At 37.6% G+C, this 23,004-nt stretch overlaps 1 protein-coding gene across 2 annotated transcripts in view; it reads left to right on the top strand.

The window, feature by feature from the left end:
* The window catches only part of TMEM135 (transmembrane protein 135), a 158,596-nt gene that overhangs the window by 130,638 nt on the left and 4,954 nt on the right, over positions 1-23,004 (top strand). The window contains exons 7-14 of one of the 2 annotated variants that reach the window (XM_072926903.1): positions 4,593-4,607; positions 9,660-9,701; positions 10,952-11,098; positions 13,229-13,298; positions 17,197-17,364; positions 19,949-20,012; positions 20,705-20,781; positions 22,373-22,471. In XM_072926903.1, the coding sequence (XP_072783004.1) occupies positions 4,593-4,607; positions 9,660-9,701; positions 10,952-11,098; positions 13,229-13,298; positions 17,197-17,364; positions 19,949-20,012; positions 20,705-20,781; positions 22,373-22,471 (682 nt within the window). The remainder of the gene's footprint in view (positions 1-4,592; positions 4,608-9,659; positions 9,702-10,951; positions 11,099-13,228; positions 13,299-17,196; positions 17,365-19,948; positions 20,013-20,704; positions 20,782-22,372; positions 22,472-23,004) is intronic. The other variant, XM_030269009.4, reaches the window with a different exon arrangement.

Raw genomic sequence — 23,004 nt, forward strand, 5'->3', positions numbered from 1 at the left:
CCCATCCAACCTGACCTTGAACACTTCCGGGGATGAGGCATCCACAGCTTCTCTGGGCACCTGTAACAGTGTCTCACCATGCTCACAGGAAATTTTTTTCCTAAAATTTCGTCTGAACCCACTCTCAGTTTAAATTTACTACCTCTTGTCCTAACACTAAATGTCTTTCTAAAAAGTCCCACTCTGATTCTCTTGTAAAACCTTTACGTATTAGAAGGTGGTACATGGTCTCCCCAAAGTCTTCTCCAGACTGAACAACCCCAGCTCTCTCAGCCTGTTTTAGCAGCCCCTGTAGCCCTTTTCTGCTCAGCATTATCTGCAGATGTAATAGGCATGCACTTTTTTCTCTGTCACCACTCTCACTGCTGAAATTACTGAGTAGCAGACATCCAGAATTGGTCCTTCTGGAGTACTACTTGGTCTGTCCTTACAGTTTTTCAGGAAAGCATTGACAACTGTTCTCTCATTACTCTTGTCTAACCAGTTTTGTATTCATTCTAGATATCTTCCATTAGATTATATTTCTGTGGTTGTTATTGTAAGAAAATGTCACATGCTTTAGGTCCAAAGCCTGAATTAAGTCAGTAGCATATGACACATACTGCTTTGCGTTTCTAGTCACAAAATGTGACCCAGTGTTGCAAGGATTTTTTTTATAAGTGTGTATTCATTGTTAGTCATGTCCTCATGATTGTCTTCCAGGTGTTTACAGGGTCTGTTTATGTACAACCTTCCTCCTTAGGAAGCCAGTTGTACTGCAGTTTTGTCTAATTCCTCCTTTCCCAGACAATACCATAGCTAGTGTTTAGCACTGTCTTTTCTAAAAATAACTAAGCATCCCACAGTTATGTAGCTTTCTCACTATTGAGGTCACTTTGGTGGCTCACAATCAGTCTGTACCTGGCCTTCTGTAGGAATGCCAGGAAAATTCAGATTATGCTACATACTTTGTAGCTGAGAAAAGCAGATGTGGTATATTTATGAAGTGAAATAATCGTGGGAGGTTCTACTGATCTAAAGGATACCAACAGCATTTAACTTTCCAGCAATCATTTTTGGTAGATTATTTTCATAAATACCATGTTCTTGCTTAAATTAGTTAACTGCAGCAAGCATTCAATGTAGCATAATTAATTTATTTTTCTTTGTATTTTTGAGGAAATCTTGTGTTTTATCTAGATGATTATATACATTCTTGATATGGAATTAATTCTTTCTTAAAAATTGTTTTTTCAAAAACTCAAAATTTGAAGTAATTCCAGATGTTCAGAAGCCACATTTACGTGATTATTAGGAGAAGAAAGAGCAAGTATTGTCCATCACAGAAGTGACACATCCTCCCTCTGACTGTGACCTGTAGGCTTGGGCTTTGTATCAGGTCACTCCAGGTCTCATGACCAGTCTCTCAAGTTGGCCTTTTTGGTTTTTTTGGTGATGCAACTTTCTATTCCAAATACTGCACCTGGATGTGCAGCACTAAAAATATTATCTATTTGACCAGTACTGTAGTAATTTAAAATAAAACTGTAATGTTAGAGTAAAATGTGGTCTCTTGCTGAAGTATAGGCCAGCAAGGGAGTTACTTAGGAGTGGATTTCTGTGATTGCACTGAAATTTGGTTTTCAAAATAGTGTTTTCTTGAGGCTGTGCACAAACACTTATTCACTTTATTCTGTTCTTCCAGAACAGATTTTACATTTTAATGTAATTTCAAGACTTCCTATGGTACTTACAAGCATCAGAGGCAAATACCACAGCATTCATCTTGGAGATGTGGGTGTGAACTCCAGGTCAGTGGGTAAATCTGCAAGGGGCAGTCATCACCACAAAGAAATAGAAGTTGAATTTCAACAAACTTTGCAACATAGTCATTTAGTTTGTGTGTAACAACCAGCTGATGTTGTCCTAATGCTTATGGCTAAATACTTGTAATGGTCTTGATGATTTTGGCAACATTTTGCAATATACAGAATTTAAAATATTTTCTGAACAATAGAGTGAAGATCTCAAGTCAATGTACTAAAAATAAGTCACTGATCTTCACTCTCTATCCTAGATCAGCAATGGCCTGGCCACATTCAGAATGATTCCTAATTTCTTTAAAATATTTTTATAGCTTTTCATTTCATTATAAATTTATCCTGATCATATATGTTATTAAAGGCCAGAGATGGGATTAATAAATGTAAAAATATAATTGGATTTTCTTTTAATCACATTTTCCACAAATTGAAACAAAGCAAACAGCCAAACCTTTCCCTCAAATCCAATTACGGGTTCATTTGGGAAAAATCAAATGTTGTATCCATTTCTCTTGAATGCTTGAATTAATCAATCAATGAGAGAGGTTTAGCTCACTGAAATTCTAAATCATTTGAAAATAGCATTAAATATGTTTACAAAACATAATTTCGGCAAATTTAGCCTCTTATTTTTTCTTTTCTCTCTTTTTCTTTTTTTTTTTTTTCCATTTGCAAAGGACCATAAGAAAAAACCAGAGGAAAATTTGGCAGTAGATAAATTTAGCACAAATCTCCTTCTAAGATAGAATCACTGCAGGTGCCACTATTATTTAATAATGAGCAAAACCTGTTGTGGGTTTAAGGCTTATTTGTTTTGTAGTCTTGCTACAGCATGTCCCTTCAGTGAGTGACTCATTGTTCTAAAACAATGCGACAGCATCAGTGCAGCCCTGGCTCCAGAGGTGGACGTGGCTTTGTACACGTGTCGAGGTCCATTTCTCTGTGTCATCGTGCCTCTTGAGACAATTTGACTTCCCATCTCCATGTCTCCAGGGGTTTTTTCCATTTCCTATTTTTGTTCTGTGCCTGATTTGGAGAGAATGTTTGGGTTTTGCTTTAACAGAAGGTTGCTGTATTTTGTTAAAACACTTATAAGAAAAAGGTCAAAACTGAATTGTGGAAAAATTACATCATTTCGCAAAATTCAACAAATAAATTGAACTAAGCAGCTAAATCCTTAACTTCAGTGTTTAGTCAGCTTTTTTAATTGCTTGGAGAACTGTATTCAGCTCTGAAGTCCCCAGCATAGGAAAGACATGTACCTATTGGAGCAGGTTCAGAGGAGGCCACGAAGATTATCAGAGGACTGCAACACCTTTCCTGTGACAAGCTGAGTTGGAGTTGTTCAGCCTGGAGAAGAGAGGGCTCCTGGGAGACCATAGGGAACCTTCCAGTACTTAAAGGGGATTTATAAGAAAGGTGAGGACAGGATTTTTATAGAACCTGGTTTTAAACAACAGGGCAAGATTTAATTGTTTTAAACTAAAAGGGTAGATTTAGACTGGATATAAGAAAGAAATGTTTTATTTTAAGGGTGGTGAGACACTGGGAAAAGATTCCCAGGGAGGTGGTAGATGTCCCATTGCTGAAAACATTCAAAGCCAGGCTGGATGGGGCTATGAGCAGCCTGATTCAGTGGAGGGTGTCCCTTCCTTTGGCAGGGGTGTTGGACTAGAGGATCTTTAAAGGTCCCTTCCCCCATACTGTTCCATGGTTCTATGTTGGCTTCTTCTATTAGCTGTGTGAGGCAGGGGTTTGCTGAAGGATTTTGAGATGGGAGCATGGGCACGTGAGTGTTTCAGTTGTTGCTCCTGAGCCCACAGCACAGCATTGATGGTACAAAAACATACGGAACATTGCATCCAGATAAAATAACAAAATTGGTTTTGTAGTTTACAAGATCTTTTAAGAGAAATTCCACCTACTGAAATTGCAGTTACTTGCATGTTTCAGAAAGTGCTAATCTCTGAAGAAATGAGAGTGTTGTAAGTAACAGGATAATTAACATAAGTAGAAATCTGATTTCAATTTGACAGTTACACAGAAAACTTGATTAACAATCAGGTGTGAAGTTGATTGATAGCAACTTTGGTTTAGAACTCTGAATCCAGTATTGTAATTTAACTTTAATATAAATAGCTTTATTTTTAATTGCTTTGCAGTGTCACATTCTTTCTTCACAGAATTGCAGAATTTTTGTTCTAAAATGTAATTCCCTGGATTTACATGAGAGCTTAATGGGACCATAGGCCACTGTTGACTACATGGTTTGTCATTTCCATGCACCTTTTCTTTCCAAGTATTGGAAATGATGTATTCAACTTGGGTCAAGAAAAAAATAATTTACTTCCTCCGTAGTGCTAATCTCACCCTTCTCCTTGAACGTTGTCCCTATTTATGGTTTCTTTGTTCATTTACTTTTTTATAAAATACAATTTTATATTCACTGCATGTAATGATTTCAAAACCATGGCTTTTTCAAAATATCATTTTATACTTCAGGCACAACTAAAAGACATGCTATGGATACATTCTTTAGTGTTTTAGTTAAACACACAGAAGTTTTATATCTGATTTGGAGGCACAAGTAATGAGACTCTTGTCTGAATTTTGATCCTGGTTACATTTGCACTTTTAAAAGTTTGAAGTATAATTTTTTTAAACTACAACTCCTCTGATTTCAGTTGTTTTTAATGTGATTTCTGATATGTTTTCCAAAACCTGCATGTTGTCCATGAGGTAGGAGATTGGATTTTTTGCTTATAATTATACCTTATTTTTTTTTCACAGTTCTGGCTTGAATAGGTAAGACCTGTGTTTAAAAATAGAAAGAAAATATATGTTTAATCTATAAAAGCAGAAATTCACAGGAGAGTCTGGGTATGAATAATTTTTTTCCCATAAATTTACATCTGGATTTCCTCAATGCAATTTTTCTTAAGAAAGAGAAATGAGCTTTCAAGAATAACAGAGGGACAGCTGGGGGGAAATGTGGAAGAGCAGCTCAACTTGTAACAAGAAAAGGCAAAAGAGAAGATGGAAAAAGAAAAAGAGAAATAGATGCAGAAGACATCGCAATAAAAATGGCACCTGTTGCTATTGACTTTTAACACTGAGGAGAGGATGAGGAATTAATCATTTAAAATCATGGAGTCCAGTTGAAAAACAGAAGGAGGGAGATACAGTAACTTCCCTAAGCAACTTAAAACAGAAATTGATTATCCTCTTGCATAGGTCACAAAATACCCTAGATAGCCTTTGATTCCTAAAAGCAAGGGATTTAATAACAAAAGGTATAGCTGGCATGTTCAGACACAGTCTGATTTCATCACTATGATCCTCCCTTCTCCATAAAGAAGACACCTTAACATGGAAACACAATCCCCCCGACCAGTCTTCACAGGCAGAGGTGCTGCAGTAAAATGCTAACACATGTCCTGTGCTTGAAGTGCTTCCTTCCCATGTGGCCATAATGAGAGCTCTGCATGTAGGAGTTTCTAATTTACTCTTACTCTGAAGGATACCATAAGCACTGTGGGGATGTTGTTAAACATGGCATGTTGTTACTACTGTGAGCTGCTTCCTGCTTACCAGTTCCGTGGGTGAAAAGTGACGTTCCCTCAGAAGGTTTCTTGTGCAGTGTATATTTATTGGTCACAGAGGAAATCTTGAGAAGAACTATGACAAGACATACTAATAAAACAACCCAAAATACAATTGCTGGCATCCAGGCTTGCAGTTCAGTGTGGGAAATTCTTCCCGCAGGATGGAGGGAGAGTACAGTTAACTCATGTACAGCACCTCTTTACATATACAAACATAATTACAGTTAGTTCATGTCTTGTTGGAAATATAGTTTGTATCAAGCCTTGGCTCTATTCCACTTTTGCTGTTTCCTTTATGAAAAAATAAATGTGTGTGGCCGTAAGTTAAATTTATAAATATGCGTGATTAAAATCAACCATATTTTCTCATGTGCCAGAATAGTCCCAGCAGGGGAATTTTGAGAACCCAAATTTATTGCTTTGGCTCCTTGATTCTTCTGCTCCTTTGGCTCCAAGCATGGCTCTGGCCAAGAACAAGCTGGAACAGAGTAGAGCATTTCTGCTGTGTGATCAGGTACGTGGTGCCAGCAGGGACAGCTGGCATAGTCACTGGCGCCCTTGGCTTTGTACCAGGGACAGTCCCCATCTGATGGGAAAATGCAGCCAAATTATGCACCATTTAAATTGCTGCTTGCTGGGCAAAAAGCAGTGTTGACCTCTTGCAGAAGGGATTTGGTCCCTGGGACATTCAGGGTGGTGGGAAACATAGAGCAGTAGAATGTTCTGGTTTGGAAGGAACCTTAATGACTGTCATGGGCTGGGACACCTTCCACTAGAAGAGGTTGTTCAAAGACCTGTCCAAGCTGGGCTTGAACGCTGCCAGGGATGGGGCATCCACAGCTTCTCTGGGAAACCTGTACCTCATCACTCTCACAGTGAAGAGTTTATTCCTAATATCTAATCTAAACCTGCTTTCTCAGTTTAAAGTCTGTCCTCCTTGTCCTATCACTGCATGCCCTCGCAGAAGGGTAGGTGGGCTACACCATGTTCCACTGATGCCATACAGCTGTTATCCCAGCTTTGCAAGTTGAATAGTGCCCTAAAAAAAACCCTTACAATTCACTATTTAGATTTTTCCCCTCTCAGGGGTGTCTGCAGTGCTGGGCACATGTAATGCATTGTACTAGGCTCATTTGAAGCTTGAGTAGCTCGTGGGGGTCAGCAGCAGAGTGCTGGCTTTTTCACCCCTTGAGCAATGAAGCATTGAGTAAAAGTTATTATAACCAATTAGTGTTGGCATTATTATTACCAATTAGTGGCTGTATGAAGCAAATGATTACTCTTAGTTCAGTTATTAGCAGCCAGGTGTTCATGAAAAGTGCTATGTGCAGCCAGTGTTGTACCTCAGCAGTCAGTGTCGAGGCCAGTCACTGAATTTGTGATGTCTCTGCAAGGGGGTGGACACAACACACCTCCCTACCTCCCCCCCCCCCCCCAAAAAAAAAAAAGAAAATGTATTTGAAGTCAGTGTGTAGGGCTTTTTTGGTTGCTGCCAGTGTTGTGTACCTAGTGAATGAATAAAAAAGGTCACTTCAATCTCTAGACCAGCATTCTGAAACCTTAAATATAGTGAATTAATGATCCATGATATAAAGCAAAAAATTAGATTTACAATTTTGTTGTTGGTTTCCTCTTCATTTGTAAGAGCCAAACGGCCATGCCAGAGAAGGGAAATTACAGTACAAATTGCTCTTGACTGCAAGTATTGTTTCTCTAGGGCTTCTGTTTATAAAACCCTTAATAAACACTATTTCTGCACACCCATTAGTTTTGCAGAATGGCATTACAGAAGACAATTTAGACAGCAAGCAACATTAATAAAACTTTATTTAAGAGCTTAATTGCACTTTTACTTTTTAAAAATGAAATAGGAAATTAAGGGGGAAAAATTCTAATTGTGTCTTCAGCGTTACTTCCTTACTGAACTACATATTTAACTTCGATGTATTTTTCAGGGAGATTCAGAGCTGTAGCTCCAAATACACAGAAAAACTAAAAAATAATAAAAGTAAGCATAATTAATAAAATTCCAATACACTAAATACTTTCTGCATAGAATTAATTTTTTTTTGTGTAATTAGAATAGGCATTAGAAATACTTTTTATTTCCTAGAGGAAAAAAAGCAGGGGGTTGGAGTGCTGCTTTCTCTTTGGGTGATTCAGGAGTCTTGTGATTTCAGTATTAGTGAAGAAAGGATTTGAGGTCAGTTTAAAGGAAATGAATTGTAGGTTTGCATCCATCAGGGTGCTTCGAGCACAGCTGGGCAGGGACATCTGGTGGTGCAGTAAAGGAATCATTGAACACTTGCAACTGGAAGTGCAGTTGCATTGGAATGATTAAGGAGAAAACATAATTATGGTCATACTGTGATTATTTTTCTGTTCTGGTATTATTCTAGAGACACTCACGTGCATGTTTAGATTGCAATTTGTGTATGGTTTTAATTTACTGGAAAAGTAGAAACTAAAGCTCTATTAATGAGCTGGCAGCTTGCAGGCATAATGTGTTGGACACCCTTCATTCAAAGGGCATTTAACCTATAGTCAGCTGGAGGCTTAAAATCAAACTTAGGAAACTGGACTGTGGTACTGTGGATGGAGTGGGGTATATGTTAAACCTGTGCATTTGGACTCTGGACTTCTGCCAGTGATTCACTGTGATCTCTGGGCTAAGCTGATTTGAGTTGTTTCAGTCCATAATTTTTGTTTTCAACCCATCTTTGAGTCCATCGTCTGTAAAAGTGCTGTGATAGTGTTTCAGCTTCTGAATTGTATGTATGTGTAAGGACTCATAAATAAAATTACTGTATATCTTTGGTTTCAAAGTTCTATGTTAATTAAAGATACAATGAGCAATTTTATTTTTACATATTTACCTTAAACTCCTATACATCATAAATATGTGACCAATATTTTAACTGCAGTCATTTTAAAAAACAAACTCATTGCAATGATTTTTTTGGTGCTGTGTGTAAATGTACAAATGCTGACAATAGCAAGTCCTTGAAAATATGTGTTGAAGGTCATAACCTTGGGAAGAATTTCCCAGGAGAGTTTAGTGCTGTGATGTCTTACCAGCTCTGCTCTAGGCACTCCTCTGCCAGGACAAAGCAAGACATTCTTCATTTGTGAACATCTTTGATCTTGATACGTTTTTCCTGCTGTTTGTGTGTTTCCAGCCACTGGTAGTACATGTTGATCATGCAGGGAGCCTTCTGGGAGATGGTGTCACCTGCTTTTGAAGGGTGTGGGCACAGCACTTCCAGGGACGATGTGATCTCTGCAGGTGGAAAGCAAAGTGTTGTCATCAGCTGCTTCTGTTTACAAGGCTTTTGCCCTGCTGTCCTGCCTTCCCTTAGAGTAGGTGTGCTCTTGAAATGGTGGTGTTGATAAGTTACTGGTTTGTACTTTGTGTTCTGTGTCAGGAATGCATTTTTACCATCATGTATTCCCCATACAATTCCACAAAAAGAAAAGGGGAGAAAACACAAATATCTCCTCTCTCCTATGCTGTCAATATAGTTTTTCAGGAGGGACCAGTAGCAGCTGCAAGCTTCAGCTCCTTTTATTGTATCCTGGACAGAAAAAAGTCAATAACCCAAATCTTTCATAGCCAAATATGGGCTCCTTGCTGTGGTCATTCTTCACAAAAGGAACCCTATAGTTGGTAAGAATAGATATATATTATATATGTACATACTATCAAGCTCAGAATCAGAGCAACCACTGACTGTATAATTGAAAAACTGGGACTTTCAGATTAAGAGTCTTTATAAAGTAAGAAGCTGCAGAGATCAGCACTTTGCAAAGTACAACAATTTGTCTCAAAGTCAGAGAAACTATTCCCTGCAGCTTTTCACAAGGGTGGGTGTTCACTGAGATCCAACTCTCCTTTCTCTCCTTGCAGTAAAAACTTCTGTTTGTTAAACTCATCATGACTACTTTTCCACAAAGCAGCAGTAGTTCTTTATCATCTCGCATTATTGTCCTAGTGGTTGTGTTACCATCCTTGAAAAATGTCTCCACTCTTGGTTTGGATAAAAAAGAAGTATTGGCATTTGATGCTGTGTTTCAGAGATGTCCCAAGGCTGTGGTGACAACTGGGAATCGAGGATAACCACAGAGTTGTTGCAAATGTGCTGTTAATGAAAAGCTGGTGTTCCTCCACAGCACTTCTATGCCACATTTAATCTGTAACACTTTATATTGCCAGCAGCCCATTATAGAGAAATATTTTGGTTTTGTCTTTCAGGTGCAAAGATGGCTTGAAAGGATTTACATACTCTGCACTAAAGTAAGTAAAGTTTCTGTGACTAAGTAAGACAGGATTTTGAGGAATCATGCACAGTGGCAGCTGCATTTTAATAAAAGATTATTCCTAAGAAAAATCATGTTGCTCTAAAATTTGCCCAACTTTTGGGTATACAACATATTTTGAAGAAGGCATAATCATAGAATCATTTGGGTTGGACAAGACTTCTAAGATCATCCAGTCCAACCTGTAACCTAACACTGCCAGGTCCACAACTAAGCCATGTCCCCAAGTGCCACATATACATGTCTTTTAAATACTTCAGGGAGGGTGACTCCACCACTTCCTGGGTAGCCTGTTCCAATGGCTGACAATTGTTTCAGTGAAGAAAGTTTTCTAATATCCAATCTAAACCTCTTCTGGTGCAGCTTGAGGCAGTTTCCTCTTTGTGTGTTAGCAAGAGAGAAATCCCTTCATATTTGGGAATGTTATTAAAGGAAACTCAGACATATGATTGCATGTTTTTGAAGGAGCACTTATTTTCTGTCTTTCTAAAACTGGGTTTCATGATAACCCATATTTTCCTGGAAGCAAATGGCTGCTGTGTTTTTAGCTGGATCTTATTTACTGCATTACAGAATGACAAAGTTTTTATATCTTCTTTATCCTTGGCAAGACTGCCAAGGTACAGTGTAACTGGGATTATAGTTCATGGTGTTAGGAAACATCTTGCCCTTGTGTCCTCCCTTGCTCTTGATACACAGTAATTCTACATCTAAGATGAGCCAATATATTGACAATATCAACTTCTGGATGAAGAAAGAAGGCTGAAGATGAGGCCAAGCAAATCAAAGTTGATGCTTTCAGTGGGAGCAAAAACATTTTGAAGATTCTGCAAAACATATATTTTATAAAAATATTGTAGTAATTATCAACCTCTATGTAACCCCATTTTGCTGGAGAGAATTGAGATATTTCAAGTGCCTTTTTATATTCTTACTTAGTGTTATACCTTTGTCTGAGAGGTGGACTTCCCTATTAATGTGTTTTTTTTTAGTTTTAAAAAATACCCAGCATCAATTGTATCCTCTAGCTAAAGTATATCTTTAAATACATGTCAATGGAGTGATCTTCTCTAAAGACATATGAGGTTTAGTAGCTGTATAAGATGAGTTTTTACAGGCCTGGGAGTAACTTCAATCTGGTCTGACTTACAGGCTTATACAGGGCTTCATGTATTTCTTTCAGTTACTTATGTAATTGCTTTGTTCTGTTTTGCTTTTTTCTTTCAGGTTCATTGTAGGGAAGGAAGAAATCCCCACCCATTCTTTTTCACCTGAAGCAGCATTTTCAAAAACAGATAGAAAAATCAAGCATAGTGAAAAAGTATCACAGCCAATGAACATACTGGCACTAACAAAAAAGCTCATGGACAAAGTGTGAGTGAAAAAAACCCGAAAGAAAAACAAAAAAAATTGAATCATTGTTATATAGAGCACTTTAATGTCTGTTATGTTGTATCTGACAATGTTTTGTAATACTTCTGCTTTGCATTTCAGTGTTTTTCTATTTCGTTTTGCTACGTAGTTAATAGTGGCAGATGATGAAGTCTAGTGAAAGCAAAACTTGAAGACCTGTATGTCAAGATCTTGCAACATGCAGCTGTCTAACAAGGGAGAGCAAATTCAGTCCATGATGAGTGCAGGATAGTGGTTGCTTTTTCTGCAGTTTTCAGCAAAACCAGTTCATGGCATAGTTCTGCTGGAACTGATGGTACTATTAAGAAAAAAATTGCACAGCAGCAGTGCTGTGACCATAAGTGACCATAACATCTTTTGGGGGACCTACATACCTGTATTGCATAAAGGAGAACCACCTAAAAGGAGGATTGATGGCACGTGGGCTCCTCTGCTGTCTGGAGATGGGAAATTGCAAAGCAAAGAGTGAGTTAAAACTGTTTTACATGAGGTCAGATCTAGACATCTGAAGTTAGGCAAGGTGGATGTCCCCCTGTCTACAGGATCCAATTCACTTTTAGTATGAGCTTAAAGAAGTGAGAGCAGTGAGCTTTTCAGTCTTATATGATCAGATGACATACTTCTGCTATGACTGATTCCTCTGCTTCAGGTATGTTGGATACCTGAGGAGTCGTTCATTTACAGGGAAGATGGAGTGAAAAATGGGTTACGGGTGTGTTCACATGACACCTAGGAATCTTCACTTCCACCAACCTCTTCAAGAGCAGTTTTATGACCAAATCTCTACCTGCTGTCATGCAGGAGACAGTCTTCCAAGTGCATTGTGTACTCAAGAGTAATGGCTTGTTTTACTTGCTCAGATGATGAACAATGATTAAGTGATCCCCATCACATGGTGACTTCCTATGATTTGCTGTGTGTTTTAGTTGAAAAATATGAGGGAAGTCATCAGTGGTTTTTCAGACATGACTGCAAAAGACCTACAAGGAAGAGACACCTCCAGCCATAACCAAATGCTTTTACCTGAATTGCTTATGCCTGTTTTGTCTTAAATACCTGTTATTCAGTTTGCTAGAGATAGTTCATTGCTCTTCTGTTGTTGGTTAAATGCAAGGTTTGAAGATGGAGAACTTTTTTTTTAAGGTTTTGAAACTCCCAACTCACACACTTAGCAAACTTTCAATATGGAGTTTTTATGCTCCCACTGGTTTCTCTTCCATATGGTTCTTTTCAATATAATTGAGTCTAAATGCCTGTAACCTGAGCACATTCTCATTACAATTTTGCTACATAAACTGACCTCACAGATGATTTATGGCCATTAGACTTTATAGTACACGATTCAAAACTTCCAAGATATTTGACATAGTTTATAAATTTTGTAATTTATTTTACATTAAATCTTAAATACTTGGATATAGCAAAATATAATGTACAGACCCAGTATGACATTACTTATTTTAATTCTACATAATACAGGGCTAGAAACTGTACAATCCACACATCCCACCAGCCCAAGCCAGTCTGTTTTAAATGCTCAAGGTCAAATTCTCAGTCCAGAGGAAGAGCTGCATAAAAATCTACACTGCAGAAGAAATAGCCCAAAAGTGAGAGGCTTGCAATTGAGAGAAGTCTCACAGGGTGTGCATTTGTATGATCTGCATTGCCCTTCAGTGACCCTTACAGTGGTGTGAAAGATGAAGGGACACAGGTAACAGATGCTTGTTCAAATATCCTTCCAGAACCATGGAGCAGAGACAAACCAGGAGAGGTCACATCACTTCTGCTTGTTCACCACAGAAGAAAATTTGTTCTTTAATTTAGCATTTTATGTGTAACATGACAAGAGGTTGGATCCAAATAAGTGTGCAGACACTTTTTTCTTGGGGTACAACTAAAGTATTGTTAGTTTTTATTGTCCTTTTATGGCATCATAAAAGTTCACAGTGCCCTTCAGTGGGTAACGGGGAGAATGAGTGTTGGGCAAATAGCACTTTATGTATTTTTAGGCAAGAAAAATTTAAGAAGTCTCCTGTTGCTGATGCTGAAAACAGCTACGAGTTAATACGTGTTTCATTATGCTTTTTGCAGGTGCAAACATGGCCCAAGGCATAGATGCTGTAAACACTATGGAGATAATTGCATCTCATACTGTATTAAAGTAAGTGCAGAAAAAGTTGGATTGACAAACTCTGGCAAAGAGGGGTAAAAGTCTGTAATCAGGAAAAGCATATGCTTAGGAAGTGAGAAATGAGCCTGTTACTCATTCTTCTTCTATTGAAAATGTGACAAGCCAGAAAACAGATTTTCTCAATTTAGGACGGGGTGGTGGTAGGGTTAAAGTTCTCTGGTCTTTCAGATTAGCTGTAGTGAATGAGTAACATAAAGTGTGTGGGAAAAAATGGCCTAGCAAGCAAGGAACTTGTTTAACTATGTGATACAGTTCACGGCTGAGCCCACTTGTGACTCCCCCCTAAATAAAGCACCTGGAATGTGCTGCTGTGGCAGGCAGCCCTGGTTCCCGTGCAGCTGCACAGCTCTGGAACGTCGCTGCTGGGCACTGGCTGCACTCCTCCAGGCGTTTATTTTAAGAGCTCGGGGTAATGAGAGATTGGTCACAGTTGCTACACTCAGGAAGAGCTGTTTATCTCTGGTGGTATAGTTCATCCTCCATTATTAATGTGATCAGTGCAATTTTTTTTTCAGAGAATTACTGTGCAGAAATTTGTGTTGGCTGGCATTGGGTTGGCACAGGTGGTACCACCTGCTATGCCTGTTTCAGGAGTTGGTAAGGCTCCAGAAGATCCCAGTCCCTTAACAGTTGACCTGTTTTTATATATGGAGCAGCAAAAAATGTATTTGAGTATCTTCAGATGCCTTTAATGTATATTACTTTCAGAAATAACTTTTTAAAATGTTAAAGGAACCTGAGGATGGGGAGGGAAGGAAGGTGGATATTCAGGAATACACATCCTTTTCACTTATTTAGTCAGGATCATTTTGTTTTGTTTTATATATCCTTAAATGGAATGAGGGGAGGAAAAAACCCTAACTGATAATAAAGCTGAGTAAAGAATTGGCCTGAAAAAAAGTAAATTTTAAAAATACATTTTTATAAGGCTGTTCTCTCTTTAGAGAAGGCAGTTGTGCATTTGAAATATACTGTATTCTTGGACCTGTCCTCTGTAGTATTTTGGTGTATATTATTCTTGACTACAATAATCTAGTGAGGAAGATACTGCTGAAGTGGCAGTCAGTCCTCTAATTTCCTGTTTGTCCTGTTAAATTAGAACATGAGTGAAAAAAATTTATTTTTATGTATTTCTATTTTTAAAGATCCAAATTTCTCAAAGTTCAGTTCTATGTTCTGCAGTTGATTAGTAACAACTGTCAGCTGACATGATTTGAGCATGTTTTTACAATTCCTTTTCTGTAATGGAGCTTTCAAATCTGATAACGATGTGATGAGCTGCTTATTGCCAAAAGTTCCCCTCAATGCTGTTTTCCCTTACCCTTGAACAGCTTTTCTTCTCATTAATACATCTGTGCTTTAACTGCCATTTGCATGCCCTTCTTCTTCTGCTTCACATTTAAATGAACATGAACTCATTGACAGCATTGTGGTTTTTATGTAACAATTCAGTAGTTCCATACCACCTGAGTTCATTGACTTCCCTTCAGACTTTGAAATGCTTTGTTCTTGTAAATGTTGGAAAAGAGCTGTGACAGAAGCAGTGGAGCAATATTTTTCCTCTTCAGAATTCCACTTGTTTACAGTGAGAAGCCATTAGGCAGCAGTAGAAGTCCAGTTGTCTGTTTCTTCTGCTGGTGCTGTGACAGGACCAGATAACTCTCCAAATTTACTGGTGACTAGGGTGACCTCAAAGAAGGTTGTAGGATCATACAATGATTTGAGTTGGAAGGGACCTTAAGGACCATCTCATTCCAGCCCCCTGCCATGGGCAGGGACACCTTCCACTAGAGCAGGTTACTCAGAGCCTCATCCAACCTGACCTTGAGCAGTTCCAGGAATGGGGTATCCATGACTTCTCTGATATTATTTTCTTATGATTGTAGTCTCAAAGTTCTGTCTCCTGAAGGAATGTGGGCTACTATATATCCAGAATAAATATTAAGTATCTTAATTAATTTATTTTAACCATCTTAACTAATTCCTAATATATTGCAACAGGTTGACTGAGTTTTTGGTATGTTTCTGAGCTCTTTTATGTGCACATGTGCTTTTCTGAATTTGAGTTCTAGCAAATATCTTGAATGTATTATTAAGAAATTTGTTTCTCAAAAGCAGAAAGAAAAGTTTATTCAACAAATTCTGGAGATATCTCATTACAGTGTGCTACTACTTCTGGCTGATCTGAGCTCCAACTTAAGGTCTCTGTGGAGAAATGGCTCTTAGCAGAGTTTTCTTTGCTCACTTGTGTTTATTACAGTGTCCTGCATATGCTCTGCTGTGTACTACATCAATTCTTACTGGAGTTCTTTTTATGGAAGATAAAAGTTAGAATACTGTACATGGATTATAGGATATTATGCTTCCTGTGACTGTGGAAAAACTCCTGTAGGTGTGATATGATTTCACCTGGTTGAAGTAATGAGCTAAATGGAGAGACTTTACACAATACTTGGTATTTCATGCAAATCAACACTAAAACTCAGTCCTGTGGTTCAGCCCTTCTAATTTGGCTACTAATAGGAATAAAATCAGGGATATGTTTTGAGTGTTTCCAGTTGTAATTTAGATGTTTTCTCACCCCATTGAAGTCATCTTTGCTTTGTAAAAACTTCAACACACCATTCTGTTGTTTCTTGTTTTGGTCTTTGTTCATCACTGCTGGATTTAGGACTCTTTCTTCTTTTTTTTTTAATAATGGCATGAAGGAGTGGAATTTTTTCAATCAAAAAAATGCTGTTGTATCATTGGATGACTTATTTTCTTCCATTTGATTCTCATAAACCACTTCTTGAGTAGCAGGAAGAGTAATTGTTCAGGAAGAGTTTATTACTGGATGTTTAACCACAGTAAAATTTTATGAGCTTTATGATGCATTATAAAGTTCTTTAGGAGGCAAAAATGGTTTGAGTTTCTGAGTCTGAAACGTTGCTCAGTCAAACCCTCTGCCAGATTTCCTTGTCACTGGAATTGTGTCCCTGTAATTGAATAAGGTGCCTGACTTATTTGTAGGTGAGTGCAGAAATAGTTTTCACATAAATAATCTTCCAAACAAAAACTGGGTAAAATTTATTCCAAATTATTAAAAAAGGTTCACCTTAGGGTAAGAATAATGGTAGGAAGCATTGGAGGAAGTTAGAAAAAACTGGGTAGAATAATTTGGAAAAAAAAAGTGAATGTGGTTTTGTGTCAAGTTAAAAAAAAACCAGGTCCCTATCCAAGGTGGAATAGTAAATAAATTCTTTGGAACCAGTTTTATCTCTTCTCAGGAGCTCTACACATGAAGTCCCTTCCAGTTTCTCCCTTTTCCTTGCTAAAGGCATCCCGTAACCTCATGTTTGGCTGAGGATAAGTCCATGAGCATGTGCCAAGCCACCAGGGTTAACTTCTAATTCTCACACTTTCTGAAATTTATTTTGGGTCGACTTTTTCCTCATTACTGTTTTTTCCAGACATTTGAGTACAGAACTGTTCTTTTTTTTCCACCGCATTGCTTTCCTCATAAACCCATTTGTGGTTAAAAGCTGGTCAGTGAGATAGAAATGAAGTCATCAGGATTATTTCAAAGGACAGAATTTTGGAGTAGAATGGAAGACTCTCTCTTGAGATCTTTCAGAAATTCATATAAATTAAAGAAGAGTCAATTGTCTGTGATTTTACTGCCTTTGCTATTTTACAGGGTAACTGAGAAAAAAAAAAATTCTTGAGATAGAAGGTGGGGATAGGATACATTTATTCATTTTACATATTACCTTCAGAGTGGGTTTTAAACTATTTGATGTCAAAAATAAAACCTGTAGAAGCTGTTGCTTTTCCTTTTTCAGAATTTGTGGTTTCTTACCACAAAGTCTCTATTTCTTTTCTCTAGGGCTTCATTAGGATGTTTAGCATCGGTTACCTGATCCAGTGTTGCCTTCGGATTCCTTCCACCTTCCGGCATCTGCTTACACAACCATCACGGCTACTTTCCCTCTTCTACAACAAGGAAAATTTCCAGCTTGGGGCTTTTCTGGGATCTTTTGTCAGTATATACAAAGTAAGTTTATAGCATACAGAAATGACAAATGCCCTGTTTTTTATTTCACTTTTCAGAGTATCACAAAGAGCTAAAAAGTCAAGCTGCTTAGTAGTACTGGTACTACTTCCTACAGCATGTTGCTGACAAATTTTACACTATTGCAGTAATCAAATTGTAAGCAGGAAGCTATTTTTCCATTCTGTGCGTTTTTTCTGCAATTTCTAAATAAACCTGATGGATTTTGCAGCTTATGTTCAAGATCAGGAGATAGAGAGTACTTCAGAGAAAGTGAATTCAGATTTCAGAGGGATTTGCTGCTACACAAAGTCATTTTCATGCAGGCACAAGTAGTGACTGCAGTAGTGTCTGTGTTGCCAGAGAGAAGCCATGTGCAGATTTTGTTGGGTCACATATCTGGAATTCTTACTTGACACTAAATAGCAGGAGACTGCGGAACACACAGTGCGTAGCTGAGGAGACATTGCACTTACTGCTTGGAAAGTATCCTTTCTACCCCATTGTAAGATGACTGATTGTGAACTGATAGGCATTCATTCATACAGCATTGTTGGAATTAATCAAATTATGTTTATTTATGCCAAAGAGAATGTGGCAAAGCACCCGCCCTAATGCAGAATATATTGCACAGTGCAGTGCTGAAGTATATTTTATATTCTTAATCACATGGCATTTTTCAAGTGCCACTTTATTTGCTTTGCAAATTCAAGATCATGCTGTATTATTTGGGGTAAATATTATTTACTGAAAAGTTAAAAAGCAGGTCTTACACATAAGCAAAACAGCACTTCACTTGATTGGTAATTAAATTGAGGGACAATAATTTGTAGGTTACAGAGTCTAAAATTTTTGATAGCAAAGTGCAAATGAGCTGTTCAGAGTTTGCTTGAAAATTAAATTTTTGCTTAAACTTTAAGAAGAAAATCTTTCCAAGAAGAAAGCATTTAAATTGTGAAAGCTAAAGTTATTTTGTTGTGTTTAAAAGCTTCAGTTGAGAGGTGCAATTCAGCCAAGTGGATACTCATAAGGGTGACCTATTCTGACCTTTATTTACTATTTTTTAAGTCTGTACTCAGCGCTGGTGAGGTCATAGCTGCTGTGTTCAGTTCTGTCCCACTCACTACAAGAAGGACATTGAGGGGCTGGAGCATGTCCAGAGAAGGGCAGTGGAGCTGGGGAAGGGTCTGGAGCACGAGTCTGATGAAGGGTGGTTGAGGGGATTGGGGGTGTTTACCCTGGAGAAAAGAAAGCTCGGGTGACCTTATCACTCTCTACAAGTGCCTGTAAGGAGGGCACAGCCAGGTGTAGGTCAGTCTCTTCTCCCAAGTAGCAAGGGGCAGGACAAAAAGAATTGGCCTCAAGTTGCCCAGGGGAGGTTTAAATTGGATAGTAGGAAATCTTCCCTCACTTAAAGGCTTTCAGGCGCTGCAGCAGGATGTCCAGGGAAGTGGTGGAATTGCCGTTTCTGGAAGTGTTCAAAAGGTGTGTATGTGGAACTTGCAATGTGGTTTACTAGTGGGCTTGGTGGATGTTAGGGTAACAGTTGGACTTGATCTTAAATGTCCTTTCCGGCTAAATGATTCTCCAATTCTATATGTTATTGTTTGCATTTCATAACTTACACAAATTTGGGTTGCATTATATTTTTCTTCCAGTCTAAATAGGCATGTAGGGCAGCAAAGATTCTAGTCACTCAAAAAAATTGGACCGTGGCAAAAAAAATCAAACGTTTGGTGCATTTTGGATCCAAGGGATATGCAGTTCTACTTTATTAGATCAATGTGTTTTCCTAGTTCCAGAATTTATTGGATGCATGAAAAAAATCTTTGGAGGATTGGTATGTAGTGAAAAAAAACTTTTATAATGAGAAAGAGTCTAGACAGGTACAGCAAATGAAGATGACATGAATTCAAGAATAACTTTGGTATTAGATTGGAATTCAAATTAGATTAATCTGCTTTCCAATTTTGAAAGAAATGGCAACAGTAATTTGTAAATTTAAGAGACTGAAGTGTTATGGGTCCTATGTCCAACTCCCTGGACTTTAGTATCACCAGTGCTTTTAAAAAGCTTGTTCTTTAGTTGTGTTGATTTCTTGTTTTTTGTTGATGTAATTTAATGTTTCTTGATGTGGTAAAGATTACCTAATTGGATATTATGTGTCTCAGTAATGAAAGTTTCTACAGCTTAAGAAATTACAGTGTGATTTTACATTTCCCTTACAAGACTCTTACAATGGGAAAGTTTGCCTGCTCACTTATCAATTAAATTGCTTTCTATTGTAACAAAATTAACCAAGTGGAAGAAAGCATTATCCCTGGAAGTGTTCAAGGCCAGGCTGGATAGGGCTCTGAGCAACCTGGTCTAGTGGAAGGTGTCCCTGCCCATGGCAGGGGAGATAGAATGAGATGATCTTTATTGTCCCTTCCAACTCAAACCATTTTATGATTCTGTGATTATGGGTATTACCACACTACACTCTTAAATCATACTGTGTGCTATATTACTAGCTTATAAGGAATACCTCCAGTCTGTGTGTTGTAAGAAATAAGTAGGGCTAAGCCTGCATTCTGTTCACCTCCAGGGCACAAGTTGTTTCCTGCGCTGGGTCCGAAACCTAGATGATGAGCTTCATGCACTTGTAGCTGGTGAGTCCGTGGAAAGTTCGTGTTGTGTGTGTTGAGACTCTGCAAGTGTTCCTCTTGTCTGTCCTCCCATTCCATTTTCAGGCTTCTGTGATGAAAATAGGACTTTGTTGCTATTCCTGTGTACACCAAGGTTGTGTCAAAGTGACAGTGATGTTTCAAGTAGTGTCAAAGAAAGAGTTGCAATTAAAACTGTAAGGCAAATTTAGTCAAATGTTGAGTTTATGTTCAGCTCCAAGGACAGTATATTACTGTGTGCATAAATATAAACTTATCCTTTAATTTGCAGCTGAGATGAAAATCCTCGCTCTTCCATATGTGGCAGAATACACATTGACCTCCACTGGGTCCAAAGAAAGATGCTTTTACCGTGAAATTTGTGTGGTGGTGAGGCCCTTCCCTCATGTGCATCTGTCACATGTTGGAACCACAGAGATCTCTCATCCCACAAAAAACAGAGAAATTTGATAGTGTGCTCCTGAGCACTGAAGTACAGATTTGTTTCAGCTTTCTGATACTTTCTGTTTTTTGTGATACAAACCATATTTGGATGGGCAGCAAAAGAACATCACTGAACTGTGCTGTCTGTAGCAGTAGAAATAAATAGTCCTGTGCAGTGTTTGTTGGGCTGACACACAGCAGTGACCTTAACAATGCAAATCACAACCTTAACAATGCTTTTCTAATTGTTACAGGGTGTCTAGCAGGAATTTCTATGATGTTTTACAAAAGTACAACTATCTCTATGTATCTGGTGTCTAAATTAGTAGAGGTAAGTTATTACTGTCCTAAAAGAGGTCTTCATTTAATCTATTTTTACAAGGCAGAAGAAAAGAAAACATCAGGGGTTTTGTTAAGCAATTCCAGTAAAATACAAAGGTGTTTGGTGATGGTGTTTCAATGCTTGTGTGCCAAGAGGCAATGTTGCCATATGGTCTCATTTCTTTCTTACTTTCTTTTCTTTGACTCATTTTAAATGTCCTTTATTTTCATGTATATTCTCCATTAATTTTTTTAATCTCCTCACAACCCTTTGCTTTGTAGTTTTTGCAGATTTCTTAAATCAGAAAGTTCCAAGAATGTCTGTTCTGCCAGAAACATAAATCAGACCTAGTCCTTAATTGCAGATTTATTGCCAAAAGCTACAGCTTAACTTCCTGCCTTTGTTTCCTAATTTTGGCATTCAAAAGTCTAAGATAACTCAGAATAGCTTAGGTTTTAGTCTATAGCTGTAGTTGTTTGTCAGTGTACTACAGCTGATTGAATTCCCAGCTTTGGAATGAACTTTGTTCTAATTACTATTCTTCAAGCTTGAATTATTTCTCTGAACTTTTTAAAATTAGGAGCCCAAGAGAAAAAATAGTTACAGAGTTTGGGTATATTGATTATACTTTTCTAATCAGCATTTGATTTCTTAATGTGATTTTTCCAGAAAATAGAGACTTAGTCATGGTTAATTCCCCAACACCACTGGAATGAGTTGATAAGGTTCTCTCACTATGCATCATACCTGAATCACATATTTCTCCTACAGAACTTGAAGGCCTTTTTCTCTAGTGATATTTATCCACCTCCATTACCAGAGCATAATTCATTTTAAAGAAAATAAAAAGATGGAATTTTTTTCTTTGTTACACATAAAATGAAACATAAAAAGGGAAGATACTCTCTGTTCCTCATCCTAGTTATCCCAGACCAAGCTCTGAAGGCAGTTCACATATTGGTCATATAAAGGCAAATCTGAGTTACCTATAATGACTTTTAGAACTCCAGTTGTAAAAGATCAGTATTATCTTGTATTGCTGATGGTTTTCTCTGGACTTTGACACATCTTGGCTATGGTGAAATAAGAAAAGTGCTGTGTGTTCTTTCTTTTCTTTTTTTTTTTTTTTTTTTTTTTTTTTTTACTACTTTTATCATCTTATGCAAGCCAAGGGTAACTGACCAAAGAGGCGTGTGCTGCTTTGCAAGGTCAGGCTGTGCTCACGAAAATAAACTGTACATGTTTTCTCAGAAAGTAAAGTATGTGATTTCAAGCTGTTTAAGAACAGTGAATATTCACTTTGTTGGAATATTTATTGCATTGTCCTTTTTCTTTTGTAAAATGAAGAATTTAACAGAGCGAAGTTTCCCCTTTTTGCCTTCAGGTTCTGTAACACCCAAGCTATTAATGCACACCTGTTCTGTGCATTAATAGCCTCTTACTAGATTGATGTTGTGCAGATTTTATAATCTATTTTAATCAACATCACATTTGGGGGCATATAAAAAATATAAAGTTGACTTTTTTTTAAGATAAAATAAAAAAGTAAAAAGATACTTGGATTTTGTTACATTCAACATTTTTTTGTTTATTTTTATAGACTATATACTTCAAGGGCATTGAAGCAGGGAAGGTTCCCTATTTTCCTCATGCAGACAGCATCATCTATGCCATTTCTACATCGATATGCTTTCAGGCAGTAAGTGTGTTCTCTAACAGAACATGAAGGTCTTTAAATTAAATGTTGAATGAAAAGAGGAGCACAGAGAGTTAGTTCTATAGAAAAGATGGTGAGATGTAGTGATTCACAGCATCTTGCTCCTGCATCCTGGCGCTCCTGCATCCTGGTTTTGAGTGTCATTGTGGGAAGGCCATTTCTAGAACTCAGTTTCTCCTGTGCTTATAGCTGAATACATTATACAAAGCATTGAATTCTTAAAATGCACTCACCCAGAAGATGAACATTAATGTATGAACTTTTGTGAGTATTTGAAAGGACAATTTTTCAAGGAGGCAAACGGTATAATACAATATCTTATGTTTTTTTAAATCATCTGAAAGTTTCCACTGACTTAAATTAATATTGCCTAATTGGAAAAAATCTGCAAAAAACAGTTAAAACCCTAAAGTGTTACATTTGACACAAACTGTGGGTACCATCTTTTGCACTTCTTAAGTTAGCTACATGCCTTTACCCTCAGTCCTTTAATTGTCTGCATTAGCTACAAAATC

Source organism: Taeniopygia guttata, chromosome 1 (assembly GCF_048771995.1).
Source record: "Taeniopygia guttata chromosome 1, bTaeGut7.mat, whole genome shotgun sequence".
In the NCBI taxonomy this organism is placed as follows: domain Eukaryota; kingdom Metazoa; phylum Chordata; class Aves; order Passeriformes; family Estrildidae; genus Taeniopygia; species Taeniopygia guttata.